General features: G+C 34.7%; 1 protein-coding gene across 1 annotated transcript in view; it reads right to left on the bottom strand.

The window, feature by feature from the left end:
• ATAD1 (ATPase family AAA domain containing 1) overlaps positions 1 to 18,133 on the bottom strand; it is a 53,839-nt gene that overhangs the window by 24,949 nt on the left and 10,757 nt on the right. The window contains exons 3-6 of the mRNA XM_060102462.1: positions 15,345 to 15,443; positions 13,390 to 13,510; positions 7,748 to 7,948; positions 1,283 to 1,389 (exon numbers count right to left, since the gene is read on the bottom strand). Of these exons, the coding sequence (XP_059958445.1) occupies positions 1,283 to 1,389; positions 7,748 to 7,948; positions 13,390 to 13,510; positions 15,345 to 15,443 (528 nt within the window). The remainder of the gene's footprint in view (positions 1 to 1,282; positions 1,390 to 7,747; positions 7,949 to 13,389; positions 13,511 to 15,344; positions 15,444 to 18,133) is intronic.

Here is an 18,133-nt window from a genome sequence, read left to right as displayed (position 1 = left end):
TACTATAAAACTCTTTGACATAAATTGTGCAAGATCTTTTTGGATCTACCTCCTAGAGTAATGAAAATAAAAACAAAAATAAACACATGGGATCTAATTATTAATGTACAAAATATTACAAACAGCTCATGCAGCTCAACATCAAAAAAACACACAACCCAATCAAAAAATGAGCATAAGACCTAAATAGACATTTCTTCAAAGAAGACATATAGATGGTCAAAAAGCTCATGAAAAGATGCTCAAGATCGCTAATTATTAGAAAAATGCAAATCGAAACTACAATGAGGTATCACCTTACACCAGCCAGAATGGCCATCATTAAAAAGTGTACAAACAATAAATGCTGGAGAGGGTGTGGAGAAAAGGGAATCTTCCTACACTGTTGGTGGGAATGTAAATTGGTACAGCCAGTATGGAGGTTCCTTAAAGAACTAAAAATAGAGGTACCATAGGATCCAGCAATCCCACTCCTGGGCATATATCTGGAGAAAACCATAATTCAAAAAGGTACATTCACCCCAAAGGTCACAGCAGGACAATTTACAAAAGCCAAGACATGGAAGCAACCTAAATGCCCACTGACACATGAATGGACAAAGAAGATGTGATACATATATACAGTGGAATATTATTCAGCCACAAAAAGGAATAAAATAATGCCATTTGCAGCAATATGGATGGACCTAGAGGTTATCATATTAAGTGAAGTAATCAGACAGAGAATGACAAATATCACATGATATCACTTATATGTGGAATCTAAAAAAATGATACAAATGAACTTACAAAACAGAAACAGACTCACAGACATAGAAAACAAACTTATGGTTACCAAAGCGGAAAGGTGGGAGAGAGGGATAAATGAGGACTTTGGGATTAACATATACACAAGACTATATATATATTTTTAAAAAGTGACATAAGAACTGAGAGTAAAGACTATAAGGATTTATGGTAAGAGTCAAACGAAATGTACAGAATACTCATAGCCACTAGTCACTTCCTTTTCCTTGACATAGATGGTTCTAATACCCTGGTTTTCTCTCTTATTCTTGTATTTGTTTTGAGCATTTGGGAAATCTTTTTAACATTTTATTAATTACGAAGCCCTCAAAATGGATGAGACATATACAAACCATATTCTTTCAGATTCTCATCATTTATTGGTAAGTATAAGCTACGAAAAATAATTTTGTAAATAAGCTTAACAAGCAGCCAAATTTTCTATTAACACCACCACCAAGAATAACACAAATTAAAGCAGATTACTTTCAAATACCTGGCAGCTGTGATCAGTATCCAATCCATCCCAGAGACTCATAAACTGAGCTTTCATCATGGCTGTAGCTTCATGGTCAGAACTTGAACGGTTTCGTAGAAAGGAGTCTAGAAGAAAAAAATCCTTAACCTTACAAACCAATAATAAATTACTCTTTACATAATTTCAAATCATTAATTAAAAGCTGACAATTTTATGAAATATTACAAAGAAAAGGGTTCGAATATGCCTTTTCATACATTATTCTGATATAACCACTTTGACAAGTTATCCAGCAAATTAAATCAATTCACAATCCTCATTTCTTTCCTAAAAATACATTCATACCAACATATATAAAAGAAGTAAAGGATCTAGGGCTGAGAGGCTAAAAAAGGATCACATAGTGTCTTAGAGCAAAAGTCTGTGTGCTTTGGCCCTAACTTTCCAGGTTCTCTGCATCCTATGTATTCTTAATTATGGATCACATCCTTTTTCCTCATACACTTTTCCTGGTAATAAATAAAAATGATACTGGAAAATCTCAAAACACTATTAAGTGGGAAAATATAGGACAGGAAATCGTTTAAAACATACATGCTGGCATGCATGTACATATACATTATACAGGGTAAAAAAAACCTTTAATGAAATACACCAAAATGCTAATAACTTTGGTTATCTCTCAGTGATACTGATGGACAATTTTAATTTTCTCTTGAATTCTTTTCTATCTTCCAAATTATCTATAACAAACATGAAATACTTTTAGAAGGGGGAAAACATTTTCCTTCTAGAATGAAAGGACTGAAAGGTGGTATATCCTAAGAACGAAAAAAAGACAATAAAAACAAATCCTATATTTTCCAGTACAATCCTATTTCAAATGTTTTGTCTTGTATCTCTTCAAATCACTGGCATTTCTCAATAACTTCCACATTTCAACATTAAAACTAAAACTTGAAGTCTGTCAATCATACATGCAAGTGACATGAAAATGCTTTTTAATGTGCTAGGTCCAAGCTTTAAAAAACAAAAAAATTTTTTAAAAAAGCAATTACAGCAAAAACACATTACTGTGACATGATAGTTTTGTGATGGCAAACATATATCCTGTATTTTCTTTTACAGTTTTAATCGTGTACAATATGTACCATTGTTGTACCATGTATTGTACCATGTACAATAAACATACCCATTTATTCTGGATGTATAAAATCTAGTCATTTTAAAATTGCTTATTTTTTAAAGATAAATTGTGTAAGTTTAGCTGCCTACTTAACCACCATAATTCTGCTATTAATTATTCTTAAATTATCTTCATTTCTAAGAAGTGGTTCAGGCAAGATGGCTGCTTAAAATAATATGAAAAACTTAAAATGTTGGATCAAAGTATAAATAACCTAACTATATCAGTAGTTACATTAAATGTAAATGGTCTAGAGTATGCAATTACCTGTTTAAGATATTAGACTGGATTAAAAAAACACAAAACCCAACTGTGTACTGCTTACATGAGACACACTAAATATAAAAGCTCAGAATGCTGAAGACGGTGGAAAAAGACATGTATGTAAACACTGACAAAAAGACTGAATAAGATTTTTTTTAAGTTAATGCATATCTGATAAATAGTGCTAGAACAATCGGACATCCATATGCAAAAACACAGACTTCAACACAGACCTTATACATTTCACAAAAATTAACTCAAAACAGAACACAGACCTAAATGTAAAACAAAAAGCTATAAAACTTATGAAAATAATACAGGAGAAAATTTAGGGAACCCTGGGTTTGGTGATGAACTTTTACATACAACACCAAAAGCACAATCCATCCAAGAAAAAAATGTGTAAGTCGGAGTTTATCAAAAATAAAATTCCTGCCCTGTGGAAGACATTATTAAGAGAAAAGACAAGCCACAGACTGGGAAAAAATATTTATTGTATGAAACACATATCTGATAAAGGACTTGTATCCAAAATTTACAAAGAACTCTTAAAATTCAACAAGAAAACAACCCAGTTAAAAAATGAGCAAAAGGGCTTCCCTGGTGGCGCAGTGGTTGAGAATCTGCCTGCCAATGCAGGGGACACGGGTTCGAGCCCTGGTCTGGGAAGATCCCACATGCCACGGAGCAACTAGGCCCGTGAGCCACAACTACTGAGCCTGCGCGTCTGGAGCCTGTGCTCCGCAAGAGAGGCCACGACAGTGAGAGGCCCGCGCACCGCAATGAAGAGTGGCCCCCACTCGCTGCAACTAGAGAAAGCCCTCGCACAGAAATGAAGACCCAACACAGCCAAAAATAAATAAATTAATTAATTTTAAAAAATCCACCTTCAAAAAAAAAATGAGCAGAAGATATGAACAGAGACCCCACCAAAGAAGATATACAGATGGCAAATAAGCATATGAAAAAAAAGATGCTCAACGATATACATCACTGGGGAAGTGCAAATTAAAACGAGACACCACTACACACTTATTAGGATAGCTAAAATCCAAAAAATTGGTAATACCAAGTGCTGGAGAGGAGTGGAGAAACAGGACCTCTCATTTACTGCTGGTGGAACTTTTAAGGGCAAATAGCCACTCTGAAATACATTTGGTAGTTTCTTACAAAGTTAAACACAGATTTACCATACAATCCAGCAATTGAGCTCCTAGGTATTTACTCAGTTGAGTTGGAAAATTAAGTCCACACAAAATCCTGCATATCTCTGTTGTTAGCAGCTTTACTCATAATTGCACAAAACTGGAAGCAACCAAGAGGTCCTTTAATAGATGAATGGATAAACAAACTGTGGCACAACCATACAATGGAATATGATTCAGCAATATAAAGAAATGAGCTACCAAGCCATAAAAAGATAATGGAGGAAACAAATGCATATTGCTAAGTGAAAGAAGCCAGTCTGAGAAAGCTACATGTTATATGATTCCAACTGTATGATATTCTGTAAAAGGCAAAACAATAAAGACAGTGCAGCTAGGAGTTTGGGAGGGAGGAGTTTGAGAGGGATAAACAGGTAGAGCACAGGGGATTTTTAGGGTGGTAAACTATGCTGCCTGATATTGTAAGGGTAGATACATGATATGCATTTGTCAAAGACCACAGAACTGTACAACACAGAATGAACCTTAATATAAACTATGGACTTTAATTATTAATAACATACCAATAATGGTTCATTAATTATAACAAATATATCACATTAACACAAAGTATTGATAATAGGGAATCTGTGTGTGTGGGGGGATATGGGAACTCTGTACTTTCTGCTCAAGTCTTCTGTAAACTTAAAACTGTTCTAAAAAATAAAGTTTAGTAATTAAAAAAAAAAGGTTACTGAATATCTGAGATTGCAAGAAGGAAAGAAAAAAAATCCTAGAGATCAGGAAAAGAGAGAACTGAAAAAAAGAATGGTGAGATTTTGAGGTGATTATGCCACTGTTTGTGTGTGTGTTTGTGTACACAACAGGTATGCATGGGTAGCACCAGGAGGTTCTGCTTTGGTGTTAATATCCATGCTGAAGCCAAGATGCCCAAAAGGATGTACACTCACAGAAAGTATAGACAAGAAAAAAAATTATGCTCACCACTACAGGGAGTTAAGGACACTTGTCTGTCTTGGCCTGGGCTCTGGAGGGAAATATGTCCCCCCTGAAAAATTAAAAACCAAGATCACAGGGGCTCTCTCTCAGGCCTGAAGTCTAAATTCAAACTGTCATTCAGTCTAGGAACATCCAAGTTGAGAAATTAGAGCCTAAAGCCTCTAAGTGGAAGACAGAAAAACTACTCTGGATTATTTTAGGCAACACAGAATTCTCATATAAAAGCAAGTCCTAAGCAATCTAGAGTTCGAAATGACACACGGAAACAAATTACTATGAAAGAGAGTTAACAATATAAAGAAGTAAAATTTCAAACAGAACAATCCAAAGAACTATATAAAAAATAGTATGTGGGCTTCCCTGGTGGAGCAGTGGTTGAGAGTCCGCCTGCCGATGCAGGGGATACGGGTTCGTGCCCTGGTCCAGGAAGATACCACATGCCGCGGAGCGGCTAGGCCTGTGAGCCATGGCCGCTGGGCCTGCGCATCCGGAGCCTGTGCTCCGCAACGGGAGAGGCCACAACAGTGAGAGGCCCGCATACCACAAAAAAAAAAAAAAAAAAAAAAAAAAAAGTTTAAAATTTTGAAGATGTAAAAGGGATCGAAATTTTAACAGAAGAGCAAGTTATAGTGAAAATAGATAAATTTGAAAAATAAACAAACAGAACTTCTAAAGTTCAAATATAATTGGCAGAATACAAACCCAATTGTTGCAAGATTGAACATAGCCAAGCAAAGAATTGCTTTTTATTACTTACTCAATGACTGATTGACTTTTGAGTTTCACCATTATTTTATGTATCAACAAAAATTTTTAAATACTGCCAATTAAATTATAACATGCTATCCCAATTTCAGGGACGTTAAAATGTAAAAAACTAAAATAAAACTGTATGTTTTAGAACTGATGAAATATGGTAGAGAACTAGATGCTACAACTATGGAAATGACTCAAAATTAAGTAGAGAGTTGAAGAAAAAATATATATATATAATAAAACAGAAGTCTTGCAATATTCAATAGCAACTAGAGAGAAAAGATAGATTAATTACAAAGAAATATTAGGCTATAAGCAGAATTCTCAAAAGCGACAAGACTGGTAGACAACAGACTTTTGGCTTTAAAACGCTGAAAGAAAATAATTCTGTATCATTTAACAATAAAAACAGAGTCAACACATTTTCACACAAAGACAACTCACTGTACTCACAATCACTGCTGAAAGAATTTTGACAGACTTCAGTAAGAAGGAAATTAAATCCAGAAAAGGCAGGTGCAAGAAGTAACAGTGAGCAAAATCACTGGCAAAGTGGATCTCTAAACAAGCACTGCCAGTATAAAAATAACAACTAATATGGAAGAGTAAAAAACAAGAGAAACTGTTAACAAAAACATATGAGAGATGAGAGGAATGATTAGTATTCAAGAGTTCTAAGGTCCCTGTATTATTTGGGAAGATGCAAGAAATAACTAGCCTAGACTTTTAAGACAAGTAGCTATGCTAAAAGAAAAAGAATACAGTTGACCCTTGAAGAAGGTACGAGTTGTGGGCGCTGAGCCTTTCCATAGTCCAAAATCCACATATAATTTACAGTTGGCCCTCCATATACACGGTTCCTCCATAGCTGCAGTTCATGTGGTGATAAGAGTTTTTACTGTTGAGAAAAATCCACGTATAAGTGGACCCATTCAAACCTGTTGTTCAAGGGTCAACTGTACGTAACTTCTAAACCTGTGAGAGGGAAAAGGGAATAAAAAAAGTACAAAAGTCCACTAGATTGGTAAATATCCATAAAAAGCACACAGTTATGTGGGAGAAATAAATCTAAATATATCAGCTATCAAAATGAAAGCAAACTGACCACAGTTCCTGGTTAAAGAGCCTTAGATTAAAATTTTTAAAAATCCAGCTATATGCTCCTTTGTGCAAAAGTCAAAGCAAAAATCCAAAATAAATGGAATAAATTGATGAGAAAGATACACAAGGCAAACAAGTACTCAAAATACTTTATACCTATCTCTCTCTCTATATATTTCTATATAGTTTATCATATTACATATAATTATAATAGTAAATTTATTCAAAGCTACAGTTTTAATTACTGTAGCTTTATTATAATATATAAATTATAATAAAAATATAGATGATCCATAAAATAGAGAAAAAGTCCACTAATATAAAAGTCATGACATACAGAGAAAGATGATCTATTTATAAGTTGACAGTCCATATGGCAAGGAATTAAACTAGATTCCTACTTCACATTATATATTTTAAAAAGGAGAGTATTTATGGAGGTAGTGAAGGGATTTGTAAACCAGACACAAGAATTATAAACCATAAAGGAAAAAAACTGATAAATGTAACTACATTTAAGTTTAAATCTCCATAAAAGAAACTATCATAAAGTGAAAAGATAAGCCAGTCTAGAAAATATTTGCAATCATAATAAAACATCATCAAAGAATTACTAAGAAAACTGCAAATAACCCCAAAGAAAAACCAGCAATTTACAAGCAAGGAAACCTAAATGGCTAATCAACATGTTAAAAGATGCACAAATTTACTAGTAAGCAGGGAAACACAAAACAATGATGAGATAATTTTTGCTCTTTAAGTTGGCAAAAATTAATGATACTGCCTGAAAAGATAAGTTTTGGGGGAGTATGTAGGGAAACAAACTGTATACTGGTGAGAGTGTAAACGGGTATAACCACTTTGAAGAAATGGTAATCCTAGTGAGGTTGAAGATGGACACATCACACAACCTAATGGTTCAACTTCTAGATACCTACCCTGGACAAACATATGCATGAGGAAACATGTACACGAAAGCCCACTGCACACTGTTTAGAAAACATAGCATACCTATTTCGTCTATAAAGATGATGGAAGGCTGTAGCTTTATGGCAAGGGAGAAAACAGCAGCAGCCAGTTTCTGAGATTCTCCATACCACTTATCTGTCAGTGTTGAAGGCTGAAGGTTAATAAATCGACAACCTGCTTCTTTGGCTGTAGCCTTGGCAATCAACGTTTTACCACAGCCTGGAGGCCCATAGAGAAGTACACCTGGAAATTAACATGTTATTTTATTATTTCCTTTAAGAGAAAGAGATATTTGCTAGTTTATGGGATAATAAACGTAATATTAATTCTGTCCACATGAAACTTTTTCGCCATATTCACTTCCATTTTTATTAATCTTTTCTTATAGTAGAAAGGAAGGTGCTATATTCTAAGTTTGTGTCAGTGATGACATGTATTTGAGATTATAGCACCCTTGTGCTTCCTCCCTTCATGAAATGGTCCAGTTCAGGATATTAAAGACAATCATCTTGACATCCAAACTCACACCTCTTGATCAATGGCTGACAAATAAAATCGTCTAATGCCCTTCCCCTTCACAAGCTAAGAGTCCTATAGCACAATGACAACAGCCCAGAGAAAATGAACAACTTCAAAATAGACTGTAGAAAACACTGTTTTGCTATTGCTCAGAGACTTAAGATAATTATCTTTTCTTAAAAAGAAATCACCAGGGCCTCCCTGGTGGCGCAGTGGTTGGGAGTCCGCCTGCCGATGCAGGGGATACGGGTTCGTGCCCCGGTCTGGGAGGATCCCATATGCCGCGGAGCGGCTGGGCCCGTGAGCCATGGCCGCTGGGCCTGCGCATCCAGAGCCTGTGCTCCGCAACGGGAGAGGCCACAACAGTGAGAGGCCCACATACCGCAAAAAGAAAAAGAAAAAAAAAAAAAAAAAGAAAAGAAATCACCAGTCACTCCTGTTTTAATTTCCTAGGAATAAAACTATATTATTAACCTAGAGTCTCCACTGACAGCAATTTGCTGCTAAATGCAATTTAAGGTAAGTCTTTTAATATATAAAAGATCTAAACAGGCTGAGGTCTTGAGCAATTTGGGGAATCATCACCAACTGTTTTTCATCTAAAATGAGGTAGCATTTTCTAGGTTAATATAATACTAAAATTATGGCCCTGACTATAGATCATTTACAGACAGGCCTGACAAAAATCATCATTTGCAAACTTCTTTAAATATTTGCTTAATCTAGAGCTTCTCGACTTTTCTCATGTAATAGCACTTAAAGAATGACAATATTGGGAATTCCCTGGCTGTCCAGTGGTTAGGACTCGGTGCTTTACTGCTGGGGCCTGGGTTCCATCCCTGGTTGGGGAGTTAAGATCCCACACACCATGGCCAAATAAATAAATAAAGACAATATAGGCAGCATGCTGGGGTAAAATGGAGAGAATTTGGAGTTATCCAAAATATTCCTATTATGTAATAAAAATAAAAAACAAAATATGAGGGAAGAAAAGTAAGTACTTTATATAAACCTCCCCCCCCTCAAAACTTACATTTTTTTAAAAATGAGAAACTTGAGCTTGGTTCTATAACCTAGCAAATTTTTTTCGTGCCAAACATTTCAAAATAATGTTCAAACTCCTCTTCAAGCACACATAGATTTTTCTAGTGGTCTTAATAATTCTTCAAGATTCAACTAACTCATGTTTAATCATTTTAAATTAAACCCTTCTAAAGCTGATTTAAAAATTTAAATCCATAAGCACTGCCAGTATATGTTAATATTGTCAAGCAGTCCTCGCATTTTTTAATTAAGTTCATTTAGGTACTAAAAGTTTAGTTAAGTCAGTTAAATTTGAACCTTCTATTGACACTTTTAGATGGCTCATGTGAGCAATACAGAATATAGTCTAATGCCATCGAATTCAAGTGAAGCTGAAAACATATGGGATAACATATGGAATTATTACATTTATTATTTTGATCATATAATTTAATATGGAATGCAGGTCTACTAGCAAACTTTTAATATGTATTACTTGAATCTCATGTTTTTAGAACTAATGATGCAAAAGCCTTCATATTTTCTTGACTTTGCAGCTATACCATCACTTCATAAACACATGGAATACTTCAGACTGTCAGATTTGTTTCAAAGTATTCATTTATCAGTTTGAATATTTTATTCCTAATAGTTTAGTTTTGGTACCTCCTAGTAGGATTAAGTTTTTCTAATTATTTCAGGGATTATAATTAGTATTATTAATTGAGCAGTTATTTACTAATGTCTAAAGATTTAACATGCAGTGAAAACTTTTGGATTTCATAATCTTCTGGAGGATGGAGCTGTGACAGATAAGGTTCACATGAGGAACAATCAATGCTCACTTCTTGACCTGGGTGGTAATTACATGAGTGTTAGCTTTAAAATTATTTATTCAACTGTTTAATCCCGATTTCTGTATGTATCTTAAGTTTCACTAAGATTCATGTTGTCCCATCTGATACTTTATCAGTGAGTACAGCAATAATATTATTTGAAAATGGCATGTTTTCTATATCCTTTGTTGAAGTGGACTCCACCACGTTAATATTTATGAAGATAAACGAGTGGTTCTGCAAATGAATGTGAGGCATTTAGCTTTAATTATTAGTTTTATAACATTTTAACTAGTTTTTACAACTTAGCCTGATACTTTTATAACCATTTTCAACAGAATTAAAAATGTGTTTATTATTTTGTGCTTTGTAGAGACTTAAAAATTCAAACCCCTCTTTAGGATGGATGTTTTTAACAAAGGCTTTACTTCCTAAGTACTGCATGCAAATACAAGATTTAGGATGAGGAAGAAAAGAAGTATTGGGACAAACAAATCCAAATTTGAGATAAGCCTCATTAGTGAAAAATATATTACCTTATTAGTGACCAACTTTTCTTTCTTTCTTTTTTGGACTAGTTTATTTACTTTCAAGGTTTAATAAAAAATTTGTCCAAATGGTGGAAAAATAAATATCTGTAAAACTACTTAAATACAGAGTACTGGGGGGAGGTGGGGGGGAAGTTATAGGCCTTTATGACCTCAGAAAGTCCATCTTTCAAAACATATATTTCTTATCTACATTTTAAAGAATGCATCAAAACATGGAGTACGATGACATTCACAAACATAACAGTTATGTGCCAAAATAATGATTACTGAATTCAGATTTTATAGAAGGACCATACAGCATTCAAATGGATTTCTTTTTTAATTTTTTTTTTTAATATTTATTTGGCTGCGCTGGGGCTCTTAGTTGTGGCAGGTGGGATCTAGTTCCCTCATCAGGGTTCGAATCCAGGCCCCCTGCATTGGGAGCACAGGGTCTTAACCACTGGACCACCAGGGAAGTCCCTCAAATGGAATTTTAACTATTGTAAATTTTTAAATGTTTAGGGGGAAGAAAGGGTTACATTTTTTAATGCAACCATCAGTATTTTATGGCATGTTCTTGTAACCAATAAGTGACACCATATCTTTATATGTTATTAAGTATGATTATCATGTGTCACACATTCATGACATAACAAATCATTCTCAAATTAACTTTCTGTAGTCTGTGAGGCAGTGATCAATTTCAGCTTAGACAGCAATGAACTAAGGAAAACATAAAATTGGCAATAAAGCAATGAGTCTAACCTAGGTAACCTATTTCCAGTCCCCAAATGGAACAAGTATGGTATGCAACTGATTGTATACTCTGCTTCTGTACACCAATATCCAATTTATGTTGGGGGTCAAAAAGGAAATCAATGATTTTCCAAACTTTTGTTCTTGGTAAAAAATTTTCCAAAAATGCAAAGCTGAAAAAGCTCAAATAGTAAAACTTTAGATCACATAATAAGGAAATACTCATGTAACTTAAAAAAAATTTAAATACACATAGGAACCACCTTCAGTTTTAGATAATGCTTTTCAATAAAAAGCAGATTTACATAAGGCTGTTAAAGTACTCCCTCATAATTTGGTATCTACTATGCTAATTGGGGCTTTAAACCAAGTCCAACTGGTGAAGTCACCCAGTTACCTGGCCTAAGCCATCACTGATGAGAAAAGCTTTCTCTAACAGCATTAAAAAATTTCCTAAATTCATTAACATTGTGAAAATGAGACATAAAAATTGACAAAAGTTCTTTCTTGTTCACACTATAAACAACCTGCAAGAGGGTACTGAAGAACTTAGTAATCCAACATTTGCCTTACTCTTGATCTGGGCTCAGATAAATCATTTGAAATTTTCTTTGGGGAAAAAAAATTTTTTTTTAAATCACAATAGAGTAAATGCTTCTTGTTAGAAAATAAGTAGCTTTGTTGTTTCAGAAAGTAAGATATATAAAAAACAGATTTGTTGTTTTAGTTAACAAAAAGAGAATGCCATTTTTGGTGGTAACTGTTAGCCTCTATTTACCAGAAACAAAAATTTTCTACTTCATAAAAATGTACAGCTATTGGCTTCAATTACCTTTGAAATATAAATTAATGCACTTTTTGATATAGCTGCAAAATTAGTAAGATTATAAACTACAACTTATACATGTTATTTTGATATTTCTAAAGATCCTTTTTTGAGAAATGCATTTGTCTAATAATTTGATTTCAGTCTTGACTAGCAACCTCTCTAGTTTTGGCAATACAATAAAGAAAAGCTTCTACTAGATGGCAATACAATAAAGAGAAGCTTCTACTAGAAGCTTCTACTAAATAAGCTACGCTATAGCGTTTGTATTTGAAAGCCATGGCAACACACTTCTACAGATCTCACCATCAATTATCATGTAAGCTACATTTGAATCGCCTTTAACAAGTCTTAAACATGATCAATATATGAATGGCCAATAATAAAAGTATTAGGGCTTCCCTGGTGGTGCAGTGGTTGGGAGTCCGCCTGCCGATGCAGGGGATGCAGGTTCGTGCCCCGGTCCGGGAGGATCCCGCATGCCGCAGAGCGGCTGGGCCCATGAGCCATGGCTGCTAGGCCTGCGCGTCCGGAGCCTGTGCTCCGCAACAGGAGAGGCCGCAGCAGTGAGAGGCCCGCGTACCGCAAAAAAAAAAATAAAATAATAAATAAATAAATAAATAAATAAATAAAAATAAAAGTATTCTATTTAAGGATGTAGTTATAAATACTTTCAATTCTTGAGTTTCAAGGCTTTTGAAGTAATCACTAGGAATAAGAAAATGTTTCCCTTAAAAATAAGTAGTATTTAATTTCTAGTTCATCTGTAGTTCACTATTTCCTTAAAAACAAAACCAAACAAAAAACTACCACTGCAATCTAAAATAAAATTACCAAGAGGAAAAAAAATCACTAGAATCATGAAACAACCAGAAGTCGTATCTTGAAGACAAAAACCCATAGTTACTTTGAATTTTTTTTATCCTCTATTTCCCTAATTTCATTTTCTTGTAAGTAATAAAAATGAATTTGAAATAAAGGGATTATTTTGATATGTAACTATGGGGAAAAACTTTACCTAAATTTGGAAGCTGAAGAATAAGCAATTATTTTAAAATCATTATTTATAAAACAGTTCACTGGATCTCAGCAGTCTCTTGAAAACTCAACTTCGAAAACACCAGTTCTATAAGAAAGTTTCCATGTTTTCCAGATTTTTAATGCTTTAGCAAATATAAACTTTTACCATACCTTTTGGAGGCTGCAAAAGCCTGGAATTTTCAAACAAATGCTTCTTTTTGATAGGTAAGATGACTGTGTCTTTCAGATCCGTAATGACATCATCCAAACCTGCTATGTCACTCCAAGTAACCTGGTAAAAGTTAAGGTCAGCATGAAGTTTTACAGCTAATGTATATTCACCAAAGTAAAAAAGAATCCCCCCAAATGGCAGGCCTTAATTATACCTAAATAGTAAATTATAATTATACCTAAATAATAAAAGTTTAAAATGGTATATTAATATAAGTACTTTTAAGCAATACTGAAATTATTAAACTACCATGAGCTAAAATTTAATAGTCAACTACCTATTCAAAAAAAAAAAAAAAAGGCCCTAGGTCCCACACTCAGAACTCTTGAGATTTGGGATCTAATAAGCTGACCTCACTCCATCAAGATGAGGAAATACTCTGCCAAGAAGAATGAGAGCCAGCTCTGACAGACAGTTCAGCACTAGCTGAGTGGCCTAATTCACAGATGATGCTGTCAAACATAATAGGAATGAATTTAGAAATAAGGCTTGTACTCACCAAACTGGGCTTCTGAATTTTACTAATTAAAAGTAAACTGTGTCAAAACTTGTCTTATATTTATAGAGAGTAAACGGGGATACATTTTTTCAAAACTGATAACAGCTTGTGTATTTTAAAGCCTTCTGACTCAGCTTAAAAAATTTTTTGGGGGGGTGGGCACTGGATAAACCAACTGAAAAAGACCTGAAGAACAAACAAAAACAACCTAGCTTTAATTTGGAAGAGTAAAGGGGCTGGAGGTGGGGCTGGTCGGAAGCAATATTTACAACACATTTATTTTCCACCATAAAATAAAAAGTGAAAAAGCGCAGCCAGATCTGAAAAAATCATCACTGACTTTCACTGTAGCTATAACAAAGAACTGAGTCCATTTCAAATGGAGGATTAATTCTGGAAAGGCATGTATGTCTCTGTGCACACAGATATTAATAGACATTATAGATTTTTATTTCCTAGATTTGGAGGATATTGTATTTCACTCTATTTATTTACACCTACTGTTATAAAATATTCACAGAGGATTTTACAGTTTATAAATTACATTAATCTGATGCTCAAAATAATCCTTTAGAAGTAGGTAGAGCAGGTATTACATTGTCCCCGGATTATACATGAGGGAACTGAAACTCAAAGAGAAAATAATTTACCAAGGCCATAAATGGAAAAACTGGGATTCAGAATCTTGTGCTATTATACCTTATAAAAAATCTAGATTTGAACTCCAAGTCAAATATCCACATGACTTAAAGCAGTAATTTTATATGCCACAGAGGTGAATATATCAAAGTACAGGTTTAACTAAACAAATGTGCACAAAAAAAGTTAACACAGCAGGCCCGAGACGATTATCCTTGTAAAGGCCTGCTTGCGAGGCTAGCCCCTGGCTGGAGTATGGGAGATACTCAGATTTCGGGAGAGTTTCCTCCATTTTCCTGATGAGAACAGCTCACTGTGCCTAAACTGTTTGTGCAAACAATATGGTCTATGGTGGATACCTGTTTTGCTTATGGGAGTCTAGAATTTTGACACGTTAGGAAGATGCAGTCTATGTGACCAGTCCCAATTAAAACCCTGGGCCCTACGTCTCTAATGAGCTTTGGTAGACAGCATTTGACAGGTGTTCTCATAACCTGTTGCTGAAAGAATTAAGTGCACCCTGTTAGAAGACTCTTGGAAGCTGGTGCCTGACTTCCTCCAGACTTCATCCCACACCCCTCTTTCTTTGCTAATTTTGCCTTGTATCCTTTTGTTGTAATAAATTATCCCAGGAGTATAACTACACTGAATCTTGTGATTCCTCCTAGAGAATCATCAAACCTGGTCATGGTCTTTGGGACTCCTGATACAAAATGCTAGACAAAAAAAATATTAAATAAGATTAAAGATACCTACATGCATGTTAAGAGGGTCTACTAGATGAGCAGCAATACTCATTTCATATTCTGAAAGCTTCACATTTTTCACACCGATTTGCTTCATTAATTTTTCCGCCTAGAAAGAAAAAACAAGCAACCTCCTTTAGTTTGATATTTAGACACTGGCACTCCATAACATGTAACTGTGAAGTCCAAAGAGCAATGAACGGACGTACAAGATTTTCCAGAGATATTCTATGCCACTTGTTTCATCCTTCCCCATTCTTAAGTCCTTAAGTAAAAAAAGATTTGAAGGTCTACTCTACAGAAACCAGGGCAATTTAAACCAGCTTTTGGGAAATGAGAACATAGGGTACATGATTGAAGAGATATATACACGGCCTCTCATTGCTCCAATGAGATTCTAAGGTCCAACTTGATTTCTCTTTCCTAGCAGGATTATCATGACAGGTGAAAATGAAGCCTCAAGATGAAAGATCGAGGGGTTAAGGCTATCAAGAAATGGACAACTGGAGTTTCTTTCCTTCAATTGACAGAGTATCTAAAAACTGGTGCCCAACTTTCCTCAAATTACCCATATATCTACAACAGGTGTTCAACGTAACTAATTTCAAATTGTTCTGAGATACTATCCTTTTTAAAGTCAATTCTTGGGGCTAGGCAACCAGAGATAATAAAAATAATTTTCAATTAGAAGTATACTTGCATATATTTTTAGAGCTGGGCAAAACTAGCCTTAAAGCTATAAGCTCTAGCAAAGCAACACAGCTTTCAACTAAAATAAAAATAATGTTAACAGTAAAACATTTACTGAGTGTGCCAAATATTATGCCAAAATACTGTAGATGGATTAACTCATTGAATCCTCACACAGATCCTGTGAGGTAGGTACAATTTCTCTCCAACACAGAACAAGAAACTGAAGCGTAGCTCAGACTGTTATTTGTCTTAGGTTAAAAATTAGCAAATGGAAGAGGCAACATACGAATCCAGGCAGTCCCAACTCTAGAACCTATACTCTAACCATCATATATATTACCTTGGTTTCCTCAGTTACATGACTGGAGTTTGTGTCAACTAAAGAGTCTTTAAAAATCTAGACATAATATATTCAAATTTCAATTAAGTGAACAGTTTTAGAAATGAAGGTCCTCCGATAAATCATATTTACCTAAATTTTTGTTGTTACATTTTCCTAGAATACTTTTGATTATATATAATCTTGCTATTTGTCAGGGGTATTGCTACTCTTAAAAAAAATCACATCATACAGCATTACAGTTATAGACTGGTTAGAGGATCAGGATGTGTGTTGATCATATCCTAGTAATATAGCATTTTTTTTTAAAAGAAGTGCTATGAACCACATCATTTTTCCTATTTAGCCACCCTCTGAATCAATGGATAAAGCAGCCTTTTCCAGATTCTTTTATCTCTTTCTTACAAATTTCTTCTCTTTCACTGACTTTAAATGTGTCAGCTATGAACAGTATCCTGTTTTCTGTACCTATAATAGCATTAATTTCTCTTCTTTTCCTTTGTTCTTCTATAAATGTGAAACCATCCCACATGTGTTCTTTCTAGGCCATGCTCTAATATAGTGGTTCTCAACCAGGGGTGATTTTGGCCCCCTAGGGGACATTTGGCAATGCCTGAAAATACTTTTGGTTGTCACAACTTGGGTGGGTGGGGCAGTGCTACTGGTATCTAGTCAGCAGAGACAGGGATGCTGCTAAACAATCAAGAAGGCAAAGGATATCCTGCCTCCCCACCCCCATCATCTGGTCTAAAATGTCAGTATTTGAGAAATCATGCTTTTCTCTCTATTAGCTACTTGCCCTTAAAATTTTACTCTAGGCCACAATTGCCTCTTGCTACCTTTATTTATATTTGGAATTTCCTAAATAAAAATTATCAACTATGTTGTTTACTTTATAGAGACAGAAAACACTATAGTTGAGTTTACCTAGAATCTTTTCTCCATAACAGCAGTTCCATTTAACAATGTCTTCAGGTTGCATTAATAACATTGATAGGAAAGAGAAAAAAAATTAACGTTTATTGAGCACCTACCACATTCCTGGAACTGTGCTGGATACGGTTTACAATCTACCCTTGAAACCATCCTGAGAAGTAGCTATTATTCTCATTTTTCAGATGAAGAACTCAAGGGTCAGAGAAATGTAAAGAACTGGCAAGATTACACAGCTATGAATTAGCATTACCAGAGCTCAAACTCTGATCTAATTTCAAAGCTCATGTTCTGTTAAAACACTAACATTTCTCATTTGGGAGAGCAGAACATGCTTAACACACAAGTAAATGAAAAGAAAGCACCCCAAAACACATCATACCAGTACCAAACTGTGTTCCAGGAACAAGTTATCCAATTGTCTAGCTTTGACACATTTAACTGAGCCCTTATTTCTAAAATGTTTTACCTAGAAAAACAAAATTATGATTGTACTACTTGAAAAATGGCTTATGCTCATGCAGTACTTTACTGTTTACAGCTTAATGACAATTATACTTTCTAGTCACCCACATTTGCTTGGTGTTTAAAGTGGGTCTCTCCCACTCTGTGGAGGGAAAACGGTGAACTGTGGCTGAGGAGTCAGAGGTAGGAGGGAAACTTACTTTTTACTTTTATACCCATCTTTTCAACTGTTTCATAGTATTTTTTATCCTTTCACTCTATTTCACTTTTTCTCCATGTAAAGTATTATTTAAAAAGTAAAGAAGTGGAGAAATAGGAAATAGTGAACTAATATTTCTGCCTAGAATGAGGAAGGAGGAAATGGAGTA

The sequence above is a fragment of the Mesoplodon densirostris genome, chromosome 1 (genome assembly GCF_025265405.1).
Source record: "Mesoplodon densirostris isolate mMesDen1 chromosome 1, mMesDen1 primary haplotype, whole genome shotgun sequence".
NCBI lineage: Eukaryota > Metazoa > Chordata > Mammalia > Artiodactyla > Ziphiidae > Mesoplodon > Mesoplodon densirostris.
This window is presented reverse-complemented; position numbering and strand designations above follow the sequence as displayed.